The sequence below is a fragment of the Halichoeres trimaculatus genome, unplaced genomic scaffold, assembly GCF_033239565.1.
Source record: "Halichoeres trimaculatus isolate MK-OKI-2021-1 unplaced genomic scaffold, fHalTri1.1 fHalTri1_scaffold_24, whole genome shotgun sequence".
Lineage (NCBI taxonomy): Eukaryota > Metazoa > Chordata > Actinopteri > Labriformes > Labridae > Halichoeres > Halichoeres trimaculatus.
In genome coordinates this window covers 4195779-4219051 of record NW_027437202.1, presented here as the reverse complement: position 1 = coordinate 4219051, position 23273 = coordinate 4195779, and the positions used below count along the sequence as shown (strand labels likewise).

At 41.6% G+C, this 23273-nt stretch overlaps 3 protein-coding genes across 3 annotated transcripts; all 3 read right to left on the bottom strand.

Annotated features, from left to right (window-relative positions):
• Positions 1–1969: 1969 nt before the first annotated feature.
• cdadc1 (cytidine and dCMP deaminase domain containing 1) lies at positions 1970–8093 on the bottom strand. Its single transcript, XM_074664828.1, has 11 exons — positions 7837–8093; positions 7116–7231; positions 6834–7011; positions 6451–6754; positions 6162–6368; positions 5979–6082; positions 5857–5906; positions 5616–5785; positions 5342–5531; positions 5219–5267; positions 1970–5133 (listed from the first exon to the last, which is right to left on the bottom strand). Exons 1-11 carry the CDS (start codon positions 7934–7936, stop codon positions 5036–5038), a joined length of 1566 nt encoding a protein of 521 aa, XP_074520929.1. The 5' UTR covers positions 7937–8093; the 3' UTR covers positions 1970–5035.
• Positions 8094–9759: 1666 nt separating this feature from the next.
• LOC141786219 (RCC1 and BTB domain-containing protein 1-like) lies at positions 9760–14742 on the bottom strand. Its single transcript, XM_074664972.1, has 14 exons — positions 14663–14742; positions 14543–14572; positions 13370–13664; positions 13138–13288; positions 12821–12987; positions 12102–12260; positions 11915–12022; positions 11689–11831; positions 11520–11583; positions 11317–11443; positions 11100–11226; positions 10873–11024; positions 10663–10793; positions 9760–10579 (listed from the first exon to the last, which is right to left on the bottom strand). Exons 2-14 carry the CDS (start codon positions 14557–14559, stop codon positions 10439–10441), a joined length of 1782 nt encoding a protein of 593 aa, XP_074521073.1. The 5' UTR covers positions 14560–14572; positions 14663–14742; the 3' UTR covers positions 9760–10438.
• A 620-nt stretch (positions 14743–15362) lies between these two features.
• Positions 15363–22079, bottom strand: cab39l (calcium binding protein 39-like). The gene is made up of 9 exons (XM_074664854.1): positions 21845–22079; positions 18741–18867; positions 18410–18574; positions 18208–18326; positions 17960–18128; positions 17818–17877; positions 17474–17539; positions 17211–17354; positions 15363–17131 (listed from the first exon to the last, which is right to left on the bottom strand). The coding sequence occupies exons 2-9, from the start codon at positions 18840–18842 to the stop codon at positions 16952–16954; spliced, it is 1005 nt and encodes a 334-aa protein (XP_074520955.1). The 5' UTR covers positions 18843–18867; positions 21845–22079; the 3' UTR covers positions 15363–16951.
• Between the last annotated feature and the right edge of the window lie 1194 nt (positions 22080–23273).

Here is a 23273-nt window from a genome sequence, read left to right as displayed (position 1 = left end):
TCAACAAGGAGCAAGTCACAAATATCCCCGGAATGAGCAGAGAGGCACAAATTTAGCCCCACTGACTGCTGCCCACGCCATGTGCTGCCTATTGAGCACATGAACAATGAACATAGCCATCACAGACCGCTCTGTCAGGGCCAAGGCCACAGTGCTACTGCTAATGAAGGCATCACAGTTTGACAGGACGCGGGCCTTCAGAGGTGTCAGGGATGAAGATGTGATTAGGCCTCATTGTTTGTCAGTCACTGTAATATATCCTGGGGAAAGCATCGCAGAAATTTATGAGCTTCATTTAAAATCCATCATGCTGAAATTTAAAGCTGGGGTCAAGTGATGGTAGCTTCTGGCATATGTTGCAGCCTTGCTCCAGTCATGGCACTGTTTATCACCTGAGACTTGACACAACAATAGCTGCACTATAGACACATCCTTATCTGGCTTTTTCTCTTTTCAACAATTTATTGTGGACATATCACTCTTGTTTATCTCTACATGCAGCATGTATTGTTCCAAATACAGCATGTAATGTTAAAGTAAAACCCAACAAATCCACGACAGCACCATTATGTGGAAAAACAGTATATCCAAGACATAAGTGATTATGAAAAACTGCTCACATAGGTCAAGTTCATCCCCTGAGGACTAACATATTGATCTTAATGCAGAGGAGGCATTTGTAAAAAAAAAAAGAAAAAAAAAAAACGCTGCTGCCGGCATACTTCTCTGAAAGTCTCTGAACGCCCACACGCTTAGCAAACAAACCCAGGCACAAGCACACACTTTCACAGTGGGCTCCCTGTTAAAGACACACAAAACACTCAGTTTGCGTACTGTGCATTTGTCATTATTTGACAAGGAGTTGGAGGTTGATATGGAGAGGCAGGTGGTTGTCTACTGTCAAACGGAGACCTCACCATCTACAGTACTTAATATGATTAAGAGATTTACAGAATGAAGAATTTTCAAGGTACTGCATCAAAAACAGAACTGACTCTGTGGTGGAAATCACTGGATAAGTAAAAAAAAAAACAGTCTGTGTTTTTATTGTGATTTTATTAATAATCATTTGACAATACCAGTGAAATTATGAAATATTTATGTTTTAACTTAAACAACCACAAAGTGTCCTGGTCTCAGAGCAAAAAGCGACAATGTATGGCTGTCAGACCTTCCCAAAGGTATATAAGATCAGTTTCATATGTAAGGATGGGCCGATCAGTGATCCCCAAAATTAAGGAAATTGGCACCAATCAATCAGTGCATGTCTAGTTCAGACTACCACCCAAAGATATAAACATGATCTAAACACACAAGGGACTCCTCTGGACCTGAGTCTATTAAAGATAGATGAATGGGAAAGAGTGCAAATTTCATATTTTATTCATGTGATTATTCAAAGCACTGATTTAAATAAATAAATAAATAAATAAAATTAAAAATAAAATAAATAAAACTGTTAAAAAAAAATAATTAAAACTAAAAAATAGTTTAAAAAAAATTATTATTATTTTTTTTAAATTAAATTAAAATAAATAAATTATAATAAAGAATCAAAAAATAATTGAAATAAAATGAAATAAAAATGTTTTAATAATTATGTTTTTATTAATTAAAAAATATACATAAAAACTAAATAACAATAAAAAAATAAATAGAAAAATAAAAAAAGAAAAGTAGACATTATGTTGAAAATAGAAAATATCTGTGCTTGAACTAAACCATCTTGTGCTTTTAACCCCTTCTTGTGTTCCTAACTTGTCTTGAAGCTTACCTGTGCATGAGCAGTAGGTATCACGTAAAGTCCCCGTGTCACAGGTGTGAGGCTGTTTGCATCCTCCATCTTTCCGCTCATGCAAATGCTGCGACATGTTTGGAGATTAATTTCACATCAATTAAAATGAAGCTTTAAATGATTTGCAGACAATTATGTTCAGTTTTAATCAACATTTAATGCAACATCCTGACTTTTCTTTTAAATAAATACAGTGCATCCAAGCCAAACCAAAGCATGTGTTCCTATGTGTTCATTAATGGGCTTTAACTCTACATTTGTGCTGTTGCAGTCTGCAGAGTGGACCTCTGGATCGACTGAGGGGGCGTCAGGCAGTAAAAGAAAAACAAGCGCAGCATCCACAGAACAACCTCACAAACGCAGAATGAAGAGATCACTGTAGGAAACAGTTTGCCCCCGCAAACTGAAGACACACTGTAAACACACTCTCAGACAGGCGAAAAAACACAAACACACACACAGAAGGGCTAAATATGTGACTCTCAGGCCTCTCCACACACCTACACACAACGTGCCAACCCTCGCTATTGATCGTCTTCGCTAAAATGAGAACACACCTGATTATGAAAGCTTTTAACCCAAATGCTTAATGCAGCGCAGGTTTAATGGAAACAGCTTATGGCTGCCGCAAAGCTCAGAAGAGAGAAATAGAAAGGAGTGTGTGTGTGAGGTTTAGTCAATTTGATTGATTGGTCAAAGCCCACCTGGACATTTCACTCCCCATATGACTTTGATGAGCGTTTTAGTAATCACAGAGCTGAAGTGATGATGGATAGAAGATGCTCCTGCTGTCATTAAACAAACTGATCCCCCTGAATGTGTGCACACTGCAGCAGGAGTGCTTATTCAACACGCTGAGAGGATCCATTTTGAGGCCAACTCATCCGTCCGCTGAGAAAAGTGGAGTTTATGCAGCTCCATAAATCATCTACTGCAGCTGTTTGTTCTTATTGCTTCATCTGTTCCTGCAGGATCTCGCTCGGCATGCAGGGAGATACTTTGTGATCATGGAGTCAGGAAACTAAATTCTTTGTTTCTCGAAAAAATACACTCTTTCATCTTTGTTTGGAGTTCTAAATAAGTGAATCCATTTAAAAGAGTGAGCGCTTTCACCTGCAATACGTCACTCTCATTCTTTGGATGTAAGATGCGCTGCAGAGTAAATCTAATAATGAACAGTGGCATTTCAGAAGAGAAAACACACTGGCTGTAATTGTGAGAGATGAAAATCTCTGAAATGTCAGGAGGAAATGGCAGATTACCATGACAACACAGCTATTGTCTTGTCAAGGTCTCAGCTTGTGGAGTTCTCTGCTCTGACTGTTGCTCTCTGGCTGCAGGAATAATTGCAATAAATCGTCTTTTTTCTTTTTTTCTCCACGAGCCATTATTCACCACTAAAATCCAATTGACTCGTTCCCTGAAATTGCACGACTGAAAATCAATGCGGCCTCATCGGTCTATCTGAAAGTGCTTCCAAATACAGTAAAAGAATGTGTATTATTCATGAGATCCAGGTTCACGCGAGGCCGCCGGCTCGGCCCAGACTCCTTAATGGCTGCACCGCCCTTCATCACGGCCGAACCCGCCCTGTGATCCTGACTTGGCGGCCACTTAGCCCAAAGGATCGAGACTCCTTTGAAATATTCAATAATGCATTAAGGATCAGAGAGAAGTCGGCTAATTATGCCCACACACACACACACACACACACACACACACACACACACCAAAGTGTCTCTCTTACACACAAACATAAACACAGGGAGAAGTTAGAGGCAGTAATTAAGTATTTTGCACGTTGACAAGCTGTAATGATGTCGGGATTTTTGTGAATGAAAAATGAATGAGAGCTTCTGGGATGTTAGATTTAGATTTCTATGTGTGTGTGTGTGTGTGTGTGTGTGTGTGTGTGTGTGTGTGTGTGTGTTCTCCCAGTATATCAGACAATAATAACCTATCTGAAGGCGACCCATCAGCTGAAATATTAATGCTTCTGCTGCAAGGCTGCAGGCTGCAGCAGCAGGTTACAAGGACACGTCCTGCCTCGTAGCAGAGGAGGGAGCTCCATTAGCACAAAATCTGACCTCTGAGAGTGTGTGAGGCTCGTGTCCAGGTCTGACCCTCTTCCTATCTGGATCTATATCATTAATCAATCTAATCTAATTAGACTTTTGACCAGGATTCGGTTGAATTTGGGGTTAACACATTTTCAAAAATGAGGCTAATTTCCTCTCACAGAGACGACAGCAGCACTCTCATTTCCTCACAGTCCTCTCAGCTCGCTCCATCCTGCTCAGCACATCAAACAGACCTTCAAACACTCATTCTGCTGCTCAAATGAAGCGTGCGCGGCGTATTTCTCTCTGTAATTATCGATTTCTAAGTGGCCTTGCAAGCATCATCAGTCAGAGCCTCCTTCAAGTACGGCAATTATTATATTACTGTAACCATGGTGATTTATTTGCAGTGGAAATGTATTTGTGGAGGAGAGTGGGTGGAGGATCAGTGTGTGTGTGCATGTGTGTGTGTTGTTACAGTACAGTAGTAGTGCTGGAGGCCTTGCAAACACATTCACTCATATACCATGACCTCTGCGCTATAGGCGCTGTAAAAACGGTTAAAAAAGCAGCCTTCCCACACAGATTATATAATAATTCATAACAATGATTTCTATTTCTAGATTTTTCCAAAGAAGTGAAGGTGGAGCTGTTTATTCCTCCTGCAGTAAAAGCATCCTCTCAATAATTACTCAGATAAACTTAAAAACACTTTCTCATTCTGCCATTATGCTTTGTAGTTCCTTTCCTCGAATGACATCCTGCCATCTAGTGGTCATGGCTGGTATAGCACAAAATGATGAGCATGATCCAGATTTGGAGATCCACTTTTTTTTTTTTAATCTTGGGAAATCCTGCAAAGTGCGAGCTAACAGTGCAAGCCGTGTCCTCATCTGCACACTCACACAGACGCTCCTACATCTGAGCAGCACACTAAAATCTAACGGATCCAAAAGCAGGATGCAGGAATATAGATTCATGTCTTCACATTATTTAAATAAACTTTTAAACATCTGGATTAAAAATATAACAGACTTATCCACTCCTTTTCCTCCGTTTAAAAACTCTCAGCTCCTAAAAGCATGAATATCAAATCATGTGATTGAAAATATGGAAGTGGTGTGTTTTTTTTTTGGTTTGTCCATCCACCTGTCTGTCTGTACACCCGTCCTCTTAAACTTCAGCTTGTTGCTGACTCTTTGGATCTGTCCGTGCAGAGCTTCTTGCAGCTGCGGCTCTCCTGCTCAGCTGATCTGCCATGCTTCCCGATGTGTCCATCTGCAACAAGAAACAGCACAACTGTTAGAACAGGATGCAAAATATGTGAAAAAAATGTGCTTAACTTAACGACATGGGAACTTACTGGCAAGGTGAGGAGAGGGTGCAGAGGAAACAGGCGGACTCCTCTGCCACTGTGGAGACAAAAAAGTCACACTCTGCTTTGGTGAAGCATAAAAAGTGCATCTACTTTGATCGACTGACTCACGATGAACTTGCTGACGTTCTTCAGGCTGCTGAACCTCAGGTAGGAAATGTCCACCTTGTCTTTGTCTCTATCCTGGTCTGTTGTGTAGATGTGTGTGATGCCGGCTCCTCGGATCAGAGGCACACACTCGTCACACGGGTATTTAGTCACAAACATCATGGTGGGCTCGTCCGGTTTGATCTCTTGAGTCCTGAGTGTGAGAGAAAGCAACATTCAGCTGAGCAGATTCAAAATGAGAGGGGAGGAGTTTTCTGTCCCTTGTTTGCCTCCTGACCTGAATATGAGGGCGTTCTGCTCAGCGTGGATGATGTATCTGTATTTGCGTCTCTGTCTGTCCTCCTGCTTGTTGTCCATCTGTGGGTACTCGGCGTACTGAGAGCCAGATGGGTAGGCGTTGTACCCACATCCCACCAGGTAGAGACGCCCTGTCCCATCACTCCCAGCCTGAGAGAAGAGAAGTCGACTCAAACACAGCACCTTTTTAATGGAGAGGAAGTCAGCGCAAAAGAGCTCACCAACTGTCGTTTGGCCCAGATCACAGCTCCAACTCCAATTTTTGGGTCCTCTGGAAGAAAAACAACCTTTTCAGACTATCATTCATTTTGTAATGCCTGTGTAACATCATCATAAATCACACCTGTTCTGTAAGCCAGCAGCTGGGCTTGGATGATGCAGTGTTGAGCCACTTCCTGCGACAGCTCCTCCTGGTGATGCCGCAGTGAGGATTTTGCATGCTGCTCCCTGGATCACAGAACAAAAACACAATCAGTCCCAGAAGATCACGTGTACACAACGACAAAGATCTGTGAGTGTATCTAACCGGTGGAATCCGTGGTGTTGCGTTGGCAACCCAGCAGCCACTGCAGCCAGCACTTCCACCAGCTCCTGCATGTTGTGCCTCAGGTTGGAGAAATATGGCTCGATGCAGAAATTCTCCAAACCCATGTGGGTCAGAATCTCTCGATGCTGCTGAGATGTCTCCACCAGGAAGCTTCTGGAGAAATCCTTCAGGTGCTTTAGCCGCTCTCTTCAAACAAAGACAAACAAGTCCATCATAAAGTGAAAACTGCTCTTTTCATGTGCTTCTCTACGCAGGAGAATCTTAGTACCTGTTGTAGAGCTCATGTGTGTTCAGCTCTGGTTCGTCTTCACCCACTCGCTTCATGAAGTCACACTCTCTGGACGTCTCGCTGATGAACTGAGCCAAACCAGGAGCCAGAGGACGCAGCAGTATGCAGATGTGAGGACGGCTGTTTGACTTTAGCTTCTCTGTAGCAACAGCATCCAGCGCCGCCTCTTCTGAGATACAGCCAGGTGGATTGTGGGAGTTGGAGTTTGATTGGTTGGGAGAGACAGACCTTAGCATACTGATTTCAGGGTCTCCAGGCCAGAAGGAGATCTGACTGACACCAGCTGGGGGGAAACAAAAAACATTTTAAAATCATTCTTAAAGATTTCAGAGATCACTCTCTCCTCTTTCCTCTCTCCTCACCGTTTATGATCATCTTGAGACACGTCGCGCAAGGTCTCCGGGAGAAAAATAACTGACAGTCAGCGAGGCGGGCGCCATGTCGGATGATGGCTGCCTGTCCTGCATGGAGTTCCCGTCCTGAACAGTGGAGTCCAATCACCTTACTGTCCCGTACCACCACCAGACCCAGCCTGTGGACCTGAACACAAAGAAACCAAACCATGTCAGAGAAGGCGTGGAGACTTGCAGAGCCTCATTTTTGTGCCTTTAGCTGTAAGATCTATTTTACTCTTGAGCTCCAACCTGTCTGTGATCCTCTTCTTCTTCCTCCTCTTCATCAGGCTCCCCCTGAGGAAACAGCTCCATCCACAGGCTCAACAAGGTGAACAGGTTTACCTTTGACAACCTGGGGTCATGACCTGAGGGGAGGGATTTACTCATTTTTAGCGTCATGTCAGCCAAGGCTGCAGCTTCAACCACAGATTCACAGCTCTGACTTATATCAGATGATTGAGGTAAATATTTTCACTGCCATGCCTTCTGCACACACCTGAGGGGAAGCCATTTAAAGGACACCCTACACTACACACAGACAAGTTTTAAAGAACAGGAAAGTCCTGCGCTCACCTGCGTGTCAACATGCTCACATTGTAAAACTTTACAGCCACATAGTTCAGCCTTCACAACTACTGTCATGCAATACATAACTTAGTTTTAAAATAAATGGAATTAAATCTGATCTTCCTGATTTTACAAAATAATAAGAACAATAGAAATAATCTAAGATTTGTTTTGTTTTCCTTGAAAAAAATGGGATGATTTAGTGATATTGCTGTGATGAAGAATGAGAAATACAGAGCTTAAGTGAGTGTTTCTTCAGGATGTTTCTGACATGGTTTATTGCCTCTGATTATCAATACAGCTTCTATAAACAGTGTCAGACACGTAGCTCTCTGTTTTGTGCCATAGCAGAATAGAAACCGAAAGAGCTCCACCATAACAGTAACTACAGATACAGACTCACCTTGTACTCTGCTAACAGACTGTGTGCTGCTGTCAAACGTCCTCTGACCCGGTCCGGTTAGGCCCAGGTCGGCTCGGTACCGCTTCTCGCCCCCCTCCATTCGGTACGGCACCAGGCAGTTCTTCAAGTCCTTCCAGATCCGGGATTTTACAGTTGAACACTGGAAAAATGGTGAGGGTTCATCAAGGATCAGTGTTAGCCCGGTGGTTACTTCTTCTTCTTCTTCTTGGTGTTTTATGGCGGTTGGCAAACAACGTTTTGGTGCATTACCGCCACCAACTGGTATGGAGTGTGGATCGGGAATCCAACTAAAATGCACTTATTCTACTAATTAAAATAAATAAATAGATAAATAAATAAATAAATAAATAAATAAATAAATAAATAAATAAATAAATAAATAATAATAAAAATAATAATAATAATAATAATAATAATAAATAATAATTATAATAATAATAATAATAATAATAATAACAACTTAAAAAAAAAAGAAGAGGAAATTGTATTCTCGTTATCAAATTTGTTCTCTTACACTGATACTGTAATAGTGCATCAAAACATTTATCAACCTGAATTTCTCTGTAGAATATCTCTCAAGTCCAATCTCAACTTCATTTCCCTTCTTTCAACTTCATACTTTGGACAATAAAGTACCAAATGCTCTATGGTTTTAGCCCGGTAGTTACTGATAGGGAGGCGCTAAGTACACAACTTCCGGTTAGAGCCTTCAAAATAAAATAAATTAAGGCTAAAATCATTCATTCTGCACATAAAATGAAAAAAATCAAAGAAACTACGAAGCTGGAATTAAAAATTGATTATGTTTCATCTTTTTTCGTTCAGTATTATTCTCCTACCGCTAAGACTCTCAAACGAGCTAACAATAAGCTAACACTGACCGGTGGGACTCAAAATTGTCGAAATTTCTAACAAAATGTTAGAAAAGTAGTTCTACACTTACATATAATTATATTTTTAGTATTGAAGTTTCTTAGTACGGTAATATATTTGTTCTTCAGCTTACAACTTACTTGTGAGGAGAAAAATACTTAGATTAAAGTTGCACGGTGTCAGAAACTTGACGCGTTTCCTGTTTACTTCCGCATTGACTTCTGACGTATAACTAACTGTAATATTTAGGTAATACCAGTTCTTTACCACAGGATGGCAGCAAACACTCCCTATATTTTTAAGTTTTTATTTAATTAAAAGGTTTTAATATGACGAAAAATATACAATACGTACAGTATTTATTTATTGTCGTAAAGTCGTTTATTGGGTACAAAAAAGTTTTCAGTCTTTTATTTCTTCACAGAAACATTTTCAACCATAACTAAGTATAAAAACAAAAACCTAAACTGAACAGAAAGTTATACAATCATAATATAACAGTGCTTTTTTTAAAAACTAGTCTTTTGTCAGTATAACAAGCACATTAAAAATATATATATCTTATCTTAACACAGAAAGCATCACAACCAGAAAATCTGTAAACCTGCTCCTTATTGTAATAAATAAAAGCAAGCAATTACCAGTGCAATGGTGATGCCTAATCAAGGAGTACAATCTGAATATGTATGGTCAAAAAATGTAAATACAAGAAGGAAATGAAAACAGAAGGAAAGATAAGATGAATTAAACAGTACTTTCATAACAAACCAAAGTAAAATGGTTGTTTCAAGCATCTGAGTGCAACATGAAATATAAACATCACATGGTAACAGAAACTGACCTGTGTGCCTCCAGATAAGCCCGCCAATAAACTATTTATCTTTGTCAGGCAAAGGAGAGGCTGTTTTTGGTCTAAGGAAACAGATAAATCACAGCGCTTTTTAAAAAAAAATCAGTTTTCATATTGCTTAAGCTTATTTATGTTGCATCTAGAGAAGAAAAACAGCGGAAAATGATGAATTAACAAGATTGCAGCAGGTGTTTTAAAGCGTTTTCAGTTTGTTTGATGATCTGCTACATGAAGAAACACAAAATCCACCTTAGATGCCTTCAGTCATTTTCACATGTGCGTGGGAAGAGAAGAAGCTGCTGAAATGTAACAGTAACTCACATATTTTACTCCACTTTCATAAAAGTTGTAGTGCAACAAATTAAGACCTCAGTTTCTGTCAGTTTCTCCCACAACAAAAATAAACTGGCCTGTTGTTGTGTTATGGAGTCGATAAAGATGTTTTTTAAAGTGCTGAAGAGCAAAGATTTATGTGAGGCAGAGCAACAATTACGATATCACAAACACAGCGGTTCTGTATCTCCAAAATGTGCCAGATTACCAGATCTGAGCTTTGCTTCTCTGAAAACTGAAAAATAAAACATGTATTTTAGTTCAGTGGTGTTGTTTTTTTTCTGCAGCTTTAACTTTTCCACAGAATACAATGCAGTGTAACAGAAGAAGTGCTCCACAAAGTGCTTTTTCTGCATGTCATGCAAACAGAGACTCTCTCTGAGGAATGTGATCAGAACAGCTACTCGTGGAGCAGCGGCACATGCAGCGTAACGCACTCAGGATGACACGGCGTCCACTTGTCAGAGTGCAGTTTGTTAAAAAAAAAAAAAAAAAGAAAAAAAAACAGAAAGGGGGGGTTACACATCAGTTCTTGAAAGCCCCGCAGCGGCTCGCTCGGCTGATGAACTCCTTCAGCATGATACCGTCAACCTGCCAGAAAGCTCCAGTCTGAGTCACCTCAGTCAGGTGGTTCACACAGAAACGGAAACAGAACACCTCCAGATCCTGCAAAACAGAAAAATAGGGTTAAAAAATGAAATCTGACTCAGTGAGAGTAAAACCACTTCTCATTTTGTTCGAATGTCTACCTCAGCGTCATATCGAATGGCCGCAGACAGCAGCGTGAAGGCGTTTTCCACCGTGATCCCTCTCTTGATGATCTGCTGACACAGACGCTTCAGGCGGTTTTCACAGTACGAGGTGGCCAGGTCCAACAAGCCTGCAGCCAAAACACACAGATGCAGGATAAGTTCATGTAAATGACATCAACATCTTACAACTTTGATCTGTGGGCTCACCGATGGCATCCTCAGGTGGAAGGTCAACGGTGTCTGTGTAGAGGAACTGGAGGAAGGATCTGTAGACGGGGTACGAGAACTGTCCGATCTCAATCACATCCTGCTGATCCTCCGTCCACTGGGAGCGAAACATGGAGCGGAAATGCTCACACCTGCAAACATGAAGAGCGTTATCTTAACTCTAAGCAAGGCAGAAAGAGGCTTGTTGTTAAACAAAACACACAAACCTGATCTTTAGCACAGCTTTGTGAACATAAATACATTTTCCATCAACGCTGAATTTGAGGTCTGCGGTTTCAGGGCTGTCGAACTCTTTCTTCAGAGCCTCCGCCACAGTCAGAAAGTCATCATGCTCTAAAAAAAATTAAAACACTCATCACTCTTGATCCTTCATGATTGGTAAGCACATTTAAAATAAAACACCCTGGAATGATGTCAACACACCCATAGACGTGAGCCTCCACATGACAGAAGGGGTGGCAAAGCAGGCGAAGACGTCGTCGGTGTTTGTGAAGTGTGTGAGGTGCGGCGTGACGATGGACTGACCACGACACTGACCCCACATGTACACCTGGAAGATACAGACTGTGAAATATGGTTCCAAAAATCACTGAAGCAAAGGTTGATGGGATAAAAAGTTTAAATACCTGCCCACTCTGGGTTTTGGCAGCTGAGGTATGTGTTGAGTGACACGCTGCGATTTCGACAGTCCTTTCAAAAGAGAGATTCATAAACACAAAGTTATCTTCGAGTATAGAAACAATGACGTAAAGAAGTTGCAATGTTGGAGGACACAACACAGCAGAGCTCCTCTACCTCTCTTCCTCCTGCATGATCTGCACCGGGCTGAGCTGATTGCTCTTGTTGCCAGTTCCCAGTTGACCGTAAGTGTTTGCTCCCCAGGCGTACAGCAGCCCCTCGTCTGTTAGCGCCAGGCAGTGACCGTAGCCGCTCACGATCTGGAAAAGAGGGAAGACTTGAGTCATGAGGGTGATAAAAGCAGGGCTGCTTTTTTTTTTTTTCGGTGAGGTGGTTCACTCACCTGTGAAATACAAAGCCCTTGTAGTGTATTGAGGCGGCAGGGCTGCAGCTGGTTCCCATTGTTCCCAATACCCAGCTGTCCGTTACCGTTGTAACCCCAGCCGTACACCTGAGTAAACACAAAACAACCACGTCACATGAGCTTCATGAAGCGAGACAGACGCCATCAGGATGTCATGCATCGTCACCTCTCCGTTGTCGATCAGAGCCATGGAGGATGTCTGCCCGCAGGTGATGCTGACTGCAGTCTTCCCCTGCAGGAAGCCGGCGACTTTACGAGGGTACGGCTGGTTGGCGGTGTTTCCTGAGCCGATCTGACCGCAGTTATTGTAACCCCACGCAAAGACCTGAGAGAGCAGGGATGCAACACAGTTCAAATCTTTAAGAGTTATATTTTTAGACTAAAATGAAACATTCACTTGGATTTGATGTCACAGCTGCTGCTGTATTTAGCACAATGTCTTCAGATTTGAAATCTAAATGTCTGGCTCCCTCTTGTTTAAAAAACCAACAGTAAGACAACATTAAACTGGTATCCTAGAAACAGCCAGGCTGTTAGGAACATTTTCCTTCTTGACACACACACGCACAAACACACACATCCTAATTAGCTTTAAGAGTAAGCTGCTTAGCCTGAAACTAGTGGAGCAGGAGGAGTGATCGCTGAGGCTTTCACTATTAAAAAAAGCTCTTCCTGCTTCAGATTGTTGAGTTTTTCAACAGTAGTTCTAACTTATGCTGCCTTCTGAATCCGTCACACACATCTGATGTGATTCTTCCTGATCATTTTGAAGATATTTGGATAAAATAAAGCTTTTAAATTCAGCAGTATTGGTTTCAGATATGTTTCACCTTCTAAGACTGGGTTGTGAAGCTTGTGGATTCAAGCGTTTAAATCAATCCGTACCTCTCCATCATTAGTGAGGGCCATGGAGTGATGTGAGCCACACGACACCTCTGTCACCTTCTTGGACTGCAGATTGGAGGCGATGAGCACTGGGGACACCCCCTGGTTGGAGTTTCCGTTCCCCAGCTGACTGTAGCCGTTGTGTCCCCAAGCAAACAGCTGTCCATCTGCGAGAAATCAGCACAAAGATTAGACACAGGATCGGAAAAATCAGGGGAGTGGGAAGTCTGGCAGGGGAAAAGTGGTCACTGAAACTAAATCAGTCTCAGGTATGAGCAGATGATTTGCAGACTTGATTATCCAGAGTCATGACCCACCCTCTGTGGCTAACAGGACGTGGGGTCCACTGCCATAGCTCAGACTGACCACCTTCTTCCCTCGCAGAAAGTCCAGCTTCTTTGGCACAATTGTGCTTACACTGTCTCCTGTACCGAGGCAGCTGCTGCTGTTACAGCCAAATACAAACACCTGGAATCAATAACACACATGCATTAGAGCTAAAGAAAGGGAGTTAGTTAAGATGCGCTGTTGTGAAGGGTTCCAACTCACCTCATTGGCGTGTGTGATGTAGATAGCCTCATTTGCGTAGATTCCAAACACACAGGCCTGTCTGATTGTGCACAGTTCCTCGTTGCTCAGCAGAGAAAACAGGGGCCACTTACTGACGTCCACCATGGCTCCCGCAAAACTCAGCCTTCCTTGCCGGGGAGGGGGAGGAGGAGGAGTCAGGGCTGATGTGGGAGAGGAAGGAGGACCAGGAGGGGGGTGACGAGGAGAGGGGAGGATGTGAGGAGGAGATGTCGGAGGAGGTGTGGAGCAAGGAGCTGAATCATCCCTGCTGACACTAGAGATGGGAAACGGATAGAGCTGTGAGAAGTCAAAGAACAAGTGTTTTCTCTCAGTGAGTTTTACTGAGGGATGCACGGATTTCAGCTTTCATCACAATCTTTGAGTTCGCACAAATTTAGTTGCACAGATATGCAACACAACTCTTGTTTACAGCAGACATTGATACATCAGTGCATCCCCTGTGAAACCAGATGTTTAAGAGACTTCCTGTCTTTCTTAAAGCTCAAACTGACATGAAGCAAAGCATGCAGACATGGCAGAAGCAGCAAAACTAAACGCTTCATAAAACTGCTACATGTTTAATATGTAGAGCCCCATACATACAAAATAATGATAAGTTAATGACTTTAGTTATTTATCTTACTCATAATTACTTCTGGGAGTTAGTTAATTTCTGTAACAGAAATATGAGGAGTATATTCGGAGCTGAAAGAACCGAATCCCTAAAAAGAGCCGGAATTCCCACCACTGTTTTCGAATAACTCCTTCAGCAGGTGTGACGCATTATCTTAATAAAGCACATCTGGAAATTAATTCAGCATATCTGCCAGCTTTCCTGAGCCCATTTACTTACTGTAAATTAAACAAATATACTTTAAATCAAAGTCTGACGTTAAATTTGAGTTTTAATGAGATAATACGTATTTATTCATGCATATATTCTTAATGGGGTTTGGTCGCAGCAAGCCAAAGCATCACATATAAAACTGTCAGCAAGGTATAAATGCGTCATTTAAAGCTATAGCACACTAAAAAGCGTCTTTTATGCATTTAATTTAAGTTTCAACCATTCACTGTGGTAAAAAGCATGCTAACTGTCTAAACATTGAGAAGCTAGCAGCTCGGTTAAGCGGTTTCCTGCGCCCGTCATACCTAAAGGTACGCTCCATTACAGAGAGACGACTGAGAAAAGACAGACAAACATCGACTTCACATCACAAGAATAACTCTAGTCAACTACATTCAATTAATCAAAGAAGAGGGTTAAGTTACCGGACAGATAAAGAGCTTTACCGGTGTTGTCAACAGTTAGTCTTCTTCTTCTACGCCTGCTTTGGGTAGATATTGCAGAAGGAGTTTGGCGCCCTCTCCGGCCAAAGGTGAAACAACAGTTGAGAAGCCGTTATAAAGAGGGTTGTATTAGTTATTTTACTGCACATGAAAAATGACACCACTCACACTCAGCGTGCATTCCCATCCGTTTATTTGTGGTGATTTGTGGTACAATTATAGCATCAGAGTGGAAAATACAGTGGCTGCTGCTTTCATTATTTTAAACTGGGATGAAAATGTCAAGATCTGCTGCTGCTTCATTGTTTTAGCTGAAAAAAAAAATAGATGGAATAAACAAAGATGCTTGGCTGGTTGGTCTTATTACACCTCAAAAAAGCTGGTACTGTTTTGTAAAAGCTTTTATTCTTCATCATTTGAGCTCAACATTATCCTTAAATCTGCTTTGAGACATTTGAAGTTCAACTGAATTAAACCAAAATCTGTTTCTTGACTTCTGAGGATGCCAAAAGTGAACGATTCAATGCAAAATGGAAAATAAACTCTGACTTTAGAGTGTCAGTTTTTAGAAAAATGGAAGCATGACAGTTTTTCAATTTAAAGTCTGATATAAAACCAACACCACTATCACTAAGGTGCTTTAATCTTGTTGATTTTTACGTTTTATGCTGCTGTAAATGGAAACTTTTGCACTGTTTGCACATATTTTGAAGGGTAAGAAAAGTTTTGGGATTCCTCCAAGCAGATTGCTGACAACTGTTTAAGACGTTACAGATGGTCTCACAGCTGCTTACAGGAGCAATGTCAAAACTTTCAAACCTTAAACCCAACATAATCTAAAAACAGCATTCAGGTTTAGAAAAACAAGAACTCCCACTTAACTTCAGGTGGATTTTTTTCACAGTTTCACCATCAAATCCTGCAGCAGTCAAAGTTTCTCTGTGAGTTTGTCTCTCGTAATTCTGCAACTGCAGCGACAAACCTCAAAGTGAAAGTGTGACTCATCTGTACACAACAGCAACCAATCAGCTGCAAAAAAGTTCAAAACGTTTTGTTTTTTTTAGCGTAACTCAAATATAGTGAGTTAAGAGGTTCACTGCTTAATCAAAAACAAATATGTTCTATCCAGAGCATATTTTCTTCAAAATGATAATTAAGCTCCCCCTAGAAAAGATGCTGCAAATACAAAAGAAAGAAGAGAAGGAAAACACACCGATAAACAAACAAAAAGGCACCTCTGAGTCTCCTCACCTGGTCTCACGTCAGAGTCAAACACGTGTTACAGTACAGAAAGAAAAGGAGTGAAACAAAAACACAAACAGCCGTCTTTACAAGTGTCTCCTGTTCATGTTCTCACTCAAAAATGGCACTCGAACCAGAAACTGTACATGACAAGAGATGAATCCAAATATTAAAAAAAAAAAATTACCATCAAGCAGTGTGAAAACAGTGATCAGCTTAACAAAAAGATCATTCTTTTTTTATTATACAGAGAAAGTGCTATCGGCCACCAGCGAAGAGAACCGGTGATGATTGAAGCTCACTGCACCAATAGCAGCCCGAATTCACGGTTAAAAGGCCCTTCATCAAAGAATACACTTAAAATTTTCATCAGATTTTGTGGCATTTTTTGGTAGAAGTGAGTAAAACCAAATCTCTAAAAACATCCTGAATCTCAGTCTTTCTAAAGCTTTTATTCTTGTTTGGATTCGTCACAGGTGGATTATTCTACAGCTGGAAATGAGTGAAAAATCATAATTGAACTGTCGACTGAGATCATGTTTCTACACTTCAATTGTTGCTCAGGTGTCGCCTGATGTATTATGACAAAGTGCAAACAAAGGGGGGAAAAAAACGCTTAAGTTCTGTTTCTTTTTCTTTTTCAGCTTCCGAATTCAAAGCTCGTGTGCAGCATGTACAGAGCACCTGCGACCGGCGACTGTGATACTTTACAAAAATGGTCAGGTCTGTTTCGTCGGACAGCCTGTGGACCATTTGATCTGCTGGTTCTCCAAACAGAGTCAATCAGCTGCCTCCAACAGCAGAGTTGTGGCACTACACGCTACGGATGAAAAAAAAAAAAATCAATCATGAGAAAAATTTACAAAAGGAAAAAAGAATCAGTGATTGAGAACTACTCGCACAGATGAACGAAGAGAAAAAAGACATATAACGTCTTGTAGATTTAAATAGAATAACCGTTATTGTTAATGTGTTTTTTTTCTACTGTAGGTCTTCCTATAGGTAAAAAGTCGGGTGAAGGGTACTTCTCTAGGAGGCGGGTTTCTTCAGATCCCTGATCTGTTTGATTAAGTAGGTCTTCTCATCATTGAACTGCTCGTCATCTGTGCGATCCTTTTGGAAGCTGCTCAGGAAGTCGATTAGTTTGGTCTGGTTCTTGAGCAGGATGTCGATGATGGGCTGCGTTTTGTTTGGGTTTGCTACGAAAACCTGAGAACAAAGAGGAAAAGATGTGAGAAACTAAACACTGCATTAAACATCCTCAAACACAAGACAGAACACATCTCACCTTGAAGACATGGAAGGCCTCAAACTGGATGTTAGGACTCTTGTCTCTGAGCAGATTCATCATCAGCTTCAGATTCTCTGGCTTGCTGATGTAGCGCGTCATCACTGTGAAGTTATGTCGGTCCAATAACAGCTCGCCCAGAAGCTGGAGGACAGAGAGGAAAAGGAGGAAGTTCAGGAATGTGAAAGCTCCCCCTGCTGGCTGATGCAGGGAAACACATCCTTTAAATTCTGCTGAATGATTTATGAAAGGGTGAGTCAAACCTTTAGTGACTGCCTCTTGGTGACGTAGTTCTCTGAGTGCAGCAGCTTCTCATAGTCTGCAAACACCTGCAGATACACAAGAAACACACAGATCGTCATACATGAGGGCATAGATCCGCCCGCTCAGACAGCCACGGCCTTGTGCGTGGTTTCCTTCTTGTGCGTGAAAGGGGCCCTGGTGAAGCCAGCAGCACAGACCGGATCTTTGTGTGGTGACATGTTGGGACACTAACACCACTTTCCTGGGATTCATTTCTCCAGGAACTTTAACAGAATCAGTCCAAAGTCTCAGTGTGTTTTTTAGGGGAGAGCAGGAAGTGTTGTGAAACAGAAGAAGCACTTACAGCATCGTAGTTCTGTTCGAGGTATTCAGCCACCAGGACTTTGTGTCTCGTCAGGAGATCCTGCAAAGAAAAACAGAGAAGAAAAATAAAAATCAGAATTCGACTCTGAGGAGGCGAAACCTTGCTGCCTCATCTCAGCTACCTTGAAGGTGGCGAAGGCGTCAGAAGCGATGTCGAAGGTGGACATCTCCACGTAGCTGAAGAAACTGTGGAAGTGTTCCGAGTGGAGGACGACCTTCGCGAGCGGCTCGTGACGGATGCACTCCCTCAGCATGATCCCACAATTCAACGCTACCTGAGGCGTCTCGTAGCTTCACACAGAGAAGAAGTGTCAGCTCTTTATCAGCCCTTAAACTGTGGTGTATAAGTGTGTGTGTGTGAATGTCTCACCCTTTGAGCAGTATAAAGAGGACCTCTTGGTGGGAACAGAAATACTCGACGGTGGGACTCCTCGTGCCGATCTGCCTCCTGAGGATGTTGTTAAATATCTGACACACATCCTTCTTTCCCTGAAAACACACACACATTAAGGTTAACACAGTAACAACGAGGAGAGAGCTGAGCCGTACACCCCTCACCTCACCCTTCCTACCTCGAAGTCTATGACCTGCAGGTTTTCTACCAGCGAAATGAGCAGCCCGCTGTTGTAAAGCTCCTGCGCGAGCTGAGCCACCGTCTCAGTGTGAGGCTCTTTATCGTTACTGCCGTACAGGATCTCCTTCATGGACACCAAACACTTCGACACCTCCTCTGAGGCCTGTGGGACACAAATGAAGACGTTTGTTACTGTTTCCTGCGTGATCTGTCCTGACAGGAACGTGTCAGGAGATGACAGGACCGGGCTGTTCCTCGCTCTGAATTCACAGACTCCTGTCACCTTCAGGCCTCTTGGCACACACATGCAGGAACACACAGCTTTGTACCTTATCTGTCTTTTTGTCCTGTTTGACCAGGATGGCCAGGTTCTCCTTCAGGGTCCTGACGATGTCTGCTGGACTCTTGTGGGATTTACCAAACAGCGGCATGATGGACACAGACTCGCTTTGGGACCTGGAAAGAGTCAAGAAAGGAGATTTCAAGATTTGAAGATTCTCTGTGTTACTGAAACATTCACACAGAGCACACATGTCTGATAATGATCTCGCTGTATGTCGTCACCTGGCAACCTGGCTCCAGAAACAGCCTCAGTGGAAAGTTTGGGGTAAAACGGGATTACAGGCATGACTGATTCCCTGCTCCTCACACACGACACATCCTAACTCAAACATCACCTGAATCTTACACAAGAGGTGCAGTGCTCGCTGGTAGCACTGGCCTTCAACAGTCCGGCTCTGGCTGTGGCAGCAGTCATTGTTTAATCTCCATGATCTTGTTTTCCAAAGCCTATTAAAACCCAATTAATCACACAGCAAGAGGAAACCAGATCTCTCCTAAAGTTTGGACCAATTTTAGACGTTTTAGTGACGGGATTTGTGTTCAAAAACGTGCAAATGCAAAGTGCGATGGAGAGGATTTGGCAGAGTTTAAAGGATCCAGGAGGAAGCAGAGGCCTGTGCAATCCAGGCCGGGGTCAAGAGCAGGGAAGAGAACTTGTGACCGCTAATCCTCATCTGGGAATGTTAATGGGCATTACACTCCAAGCTTCATTCTTCTCCATCAAACACGGCTATCACTCCTCCTGAACACTGCCTCCACTAGAGGAAAATACTCAGAGACGTTAGATATTCCTGCGCAGAAAACTTTGCAGACAAAAACAAGAAGACTAATAACCCGTCTCAGATTCCTCCCTCGTCACCCGGTCTTCTTCCTGCAGCTGTGACTGAATATTTCTGATTATTAAAGATTACTCAACAGGTCCCTTTTAATCATCTAATAACACTTCCTGAGGTGAAATCTTAAGCCTGAGGTGAGAAAGAAGCCTTCATTTTCACTCCTAGCCTACTTAAGACTGAGTAAATGTTATGTAATGGAATTAATCTGGTGCCCGCGGGGCTCGAACACACACAGCAAGCCGCACTGTTTAAGATTAATCCAGCAGAGAGGCTCCCAATTGAGCCCAACATTCAAAACTTAGCTCTTCTTCTTCACTTTTTAGAGAAGTTTGTTGAGTTTGTTCACATCATGGTGGTTTTCCAGCTTCATTTCCTACACCAGGAGGAGATTAATGGGCTTAATCCATATTTATATGCAATCCATATGTTCTGCTAGTCTGTGCATAAACATGACAGGACATACATGTAGCTGTGCGTGCATGGAGGAGTGATGACATGTTAAGCAGATTTCTGGTGGATTAACTGAGAGCATGGTGACCTTTGTTGTGGCATTGATGGTCTGAATGTAAAAGCAAACATTTAAAGGAGAAAACCTCAGAAGTGTCCACTTCTTGTTTCACTGTAAACCTGCTGTTTACAGTGAAACTGAGACTCCCCAGATAAAGATACACAGCTCTACAGTGAGAACTGAGCCAGTGATCTACTTCTTATTCATAAACTGAAAGACTGCCAACACAGTGAGCTCATCAAACGCCTTCTACATAGGCTGTCCCTTTGATGACTAAAATCAAAGTCATTTCAGCTTCGCCTGATAGTAACCTGTCACACCTACGTGCCATTCTTGCAGCAGCTCTAAGGATTATAACTCTGGTATTTCATGGCTCGTGCTGAAAACAGGTTTCACGTCAACCTGTGGAGCGACTGGTTCCACCGTTTACACACTTAAACTTTACTCAGAGATTAAAGCACTTCCAAAACTGTGAAGTTTAGTCAGATTAACTCTTGAGCAGGTTATCGCATTTTGATTAAAACATCTAATTAAGCCATACTTTGAAGCTTTTAAGCCTTGTTCGGTGAGTAATAAAGCCTAGAAAGAATGTGAGGAAAGGTGTCTGCCTCTAATTAAACAGCTCTTCTTCTAAAATGTAACACATGCAACTGGAATTTAAGCGATTAAGGCGGGAAGATTCAACCCTGGAACAGTCAGTCAGACACGCAGCAGAGATGAGCGTTGGATATATGGATGTGCTGGAGAGGCAAGTGAGAAAAATCAAAATTAAAACAGAAAATATCAAGATGAAGCTCATCAAAGTCCACCAAAGGAGCACTTTATCTGTTATTAAATCACTCCTTTGAGAGAGTGTTAGCTGGAAATGTTCTGTGTGAGATCATTGAGGGTTAATATCCTGAAGTAGTGACAGACAGGTCTGTCTTTGCAGGACACAAGAGTCCAGTGTATCTGATTCTCGTTTCTGTTTGTCAAGGTAAACAGAGGGAGCCATATACACACAGGATGCAGGTTACTTCAAAACAAAACCTGACACACTTACTTATCTTTTTTAGCCCATTTAGTTTTCAAGAATTATAATTTTTATGATCACCACTGCAGAAAACTGCACCGGAAATAGAAGCTGCTGTCACTGCATTGCTCATAAAGTCTGCCTGGTTAAAGAATTAAAAAGCAAAATACTTAAAATAAATAATAATAACATATTAGCAACTCCCAGCTTTGTTACATTCTGATATAACTGTTAGTAATTGATAAATAATTATTTTCAAGTGTAATAAAACGGGTTTAACAGCTGACAACTGAGGCACAAAAGATTTATTTTGAAACGCCCATCCGGAAGCTGGCTTGTTTCTATCGCAGCTAACCTAGTCGTGTAAAGTAACATAGCAAGGAGGTAAAATAACAAAAATAAAGAACATAAAGTGAACAACTGAAGTATAAAGAGCACGCTTACTTAATTGTTAACACTTCTAAGATGTAATGACGTAGACAGTAAAAGAATAGCACAAAAGGCCGCATAAGGAGTCCCAGACAATGTGATTTAAAGAGGCTACACCCCTCTCGCCTCCAGGCTAAACTCCAAAGCTAATCACAGCACTCTGAAACAACTGCTGTTAAGGCCACACCAAGCTTTTCTACCTGTATACACCACAATAAGTTACAAATACTGTCAAGGACAACATTTTTTCCTCATAAGAAGAACTACTGGCGTATGCTCTTCGACTGTAAGGGCTAGAAACCGTACCTTCAGTGAGGAGATGTTTGGTTGGGGATCTTTAAACGTCTTCAACGCGTCCGTCCCGGTTCACAGCGTAGCCGATCCTCCCGGAGTAGCTTCTGTGGTCACGCCAGGGTTGTTGGTCAGCAGGAAAGTTGGCTAAAAACGTGTGTGTTACAAATAAAATGAGAGGAATCTGTTAAGAAGGCAGAGCTGAATTCCATCTGGTCGCTTTCCAGTCTTCTGTCAAGTTGGCACAAACAGGAATGTAGCAACTTCCGGTGTAGCCTTTCATAATAAAACCTTGCTCGGCCTTGAAAATTTCGGAAAACGGTCGAAACATGAGTCGCACGATTAAACTTCTGTCTGAAACCGGCACAAAATATTCACATTAACAAAATGCTCATCAATTAAACATTAAAATGTGTCTTTTTGTGCTCAATTACGCCCTCATACAGTCAAAATAGCTTTACAATGTAAACCGCGCAATTTCCGTTAGCCGTTGGTGACATTCTCGCGAGCTTTACACATCTGTATCTTTCCAGCAACGGCTGAGTCACGTTCATATTCTCACATACAGAGACATGTGAGCCGCTTTGCCTCATATCACCACGCATTATAAGCCAATTTAACACAGAAATTAAAATATATTTATCTTTTCTAAACATGAAATGACTATAATATCATTAGTTTTGCTTCGTTTCACTACTAAGTGGAAAATAACGAGGGCAAAGGCAACCAAAGGTAGGATATAAAACAAAACGGAACGAGCCCCACGCAAAGTCATGACGGTTTGTACTGAGCAAAGCCCATTGGATAGTTCTTACCACATGGCCGCTGTTACGCATAATAAACGTCAAAACAATTTAATTTTCATTTGCCATCAGAATGATTCAGTGAGTGGTGTATATATGACTATAAAAAAGACGCATTTTGTTGATAAAAATGACGTAATTCAAGAGTGTCATTCATGAGAACAGCCCAAAATAATAAAAAAAAAAATATGAAAAATATCAAAATTCAAGTCTTTTGTATAAAGCTAATAAAAAAAGCTTAAAGCCATTAGAGGAAACCAATTCAGACTTTATTAAAGCTGCTTTAATTTTACATACAATTCAGAATTACATATATACAAATATACACAGATATCTCATTATAATATATTTATATGGACACCATACTCAGTAGATACAATAGGAAAATAAAGACAGTGGTTGCTGCAATGTGCTGCATAAAAAGAAACTAAAAAATATATCAACCCTTCTCCTCTCTCTGGCCTCCAGAGTTCAAAGTACAAATAATTCCATAAGCTTTATTGTGTGGTCATAATAAACAACTGACAAGTTTAGTGCCCGTGTCAGCTTTGATAAAAGGGCAAAAAAATAAACTCTCACAAAATACAGCGCCTGGTAAAAACACTTCCCATGAGACATGCTGATGTACAGAGAGACAAGAA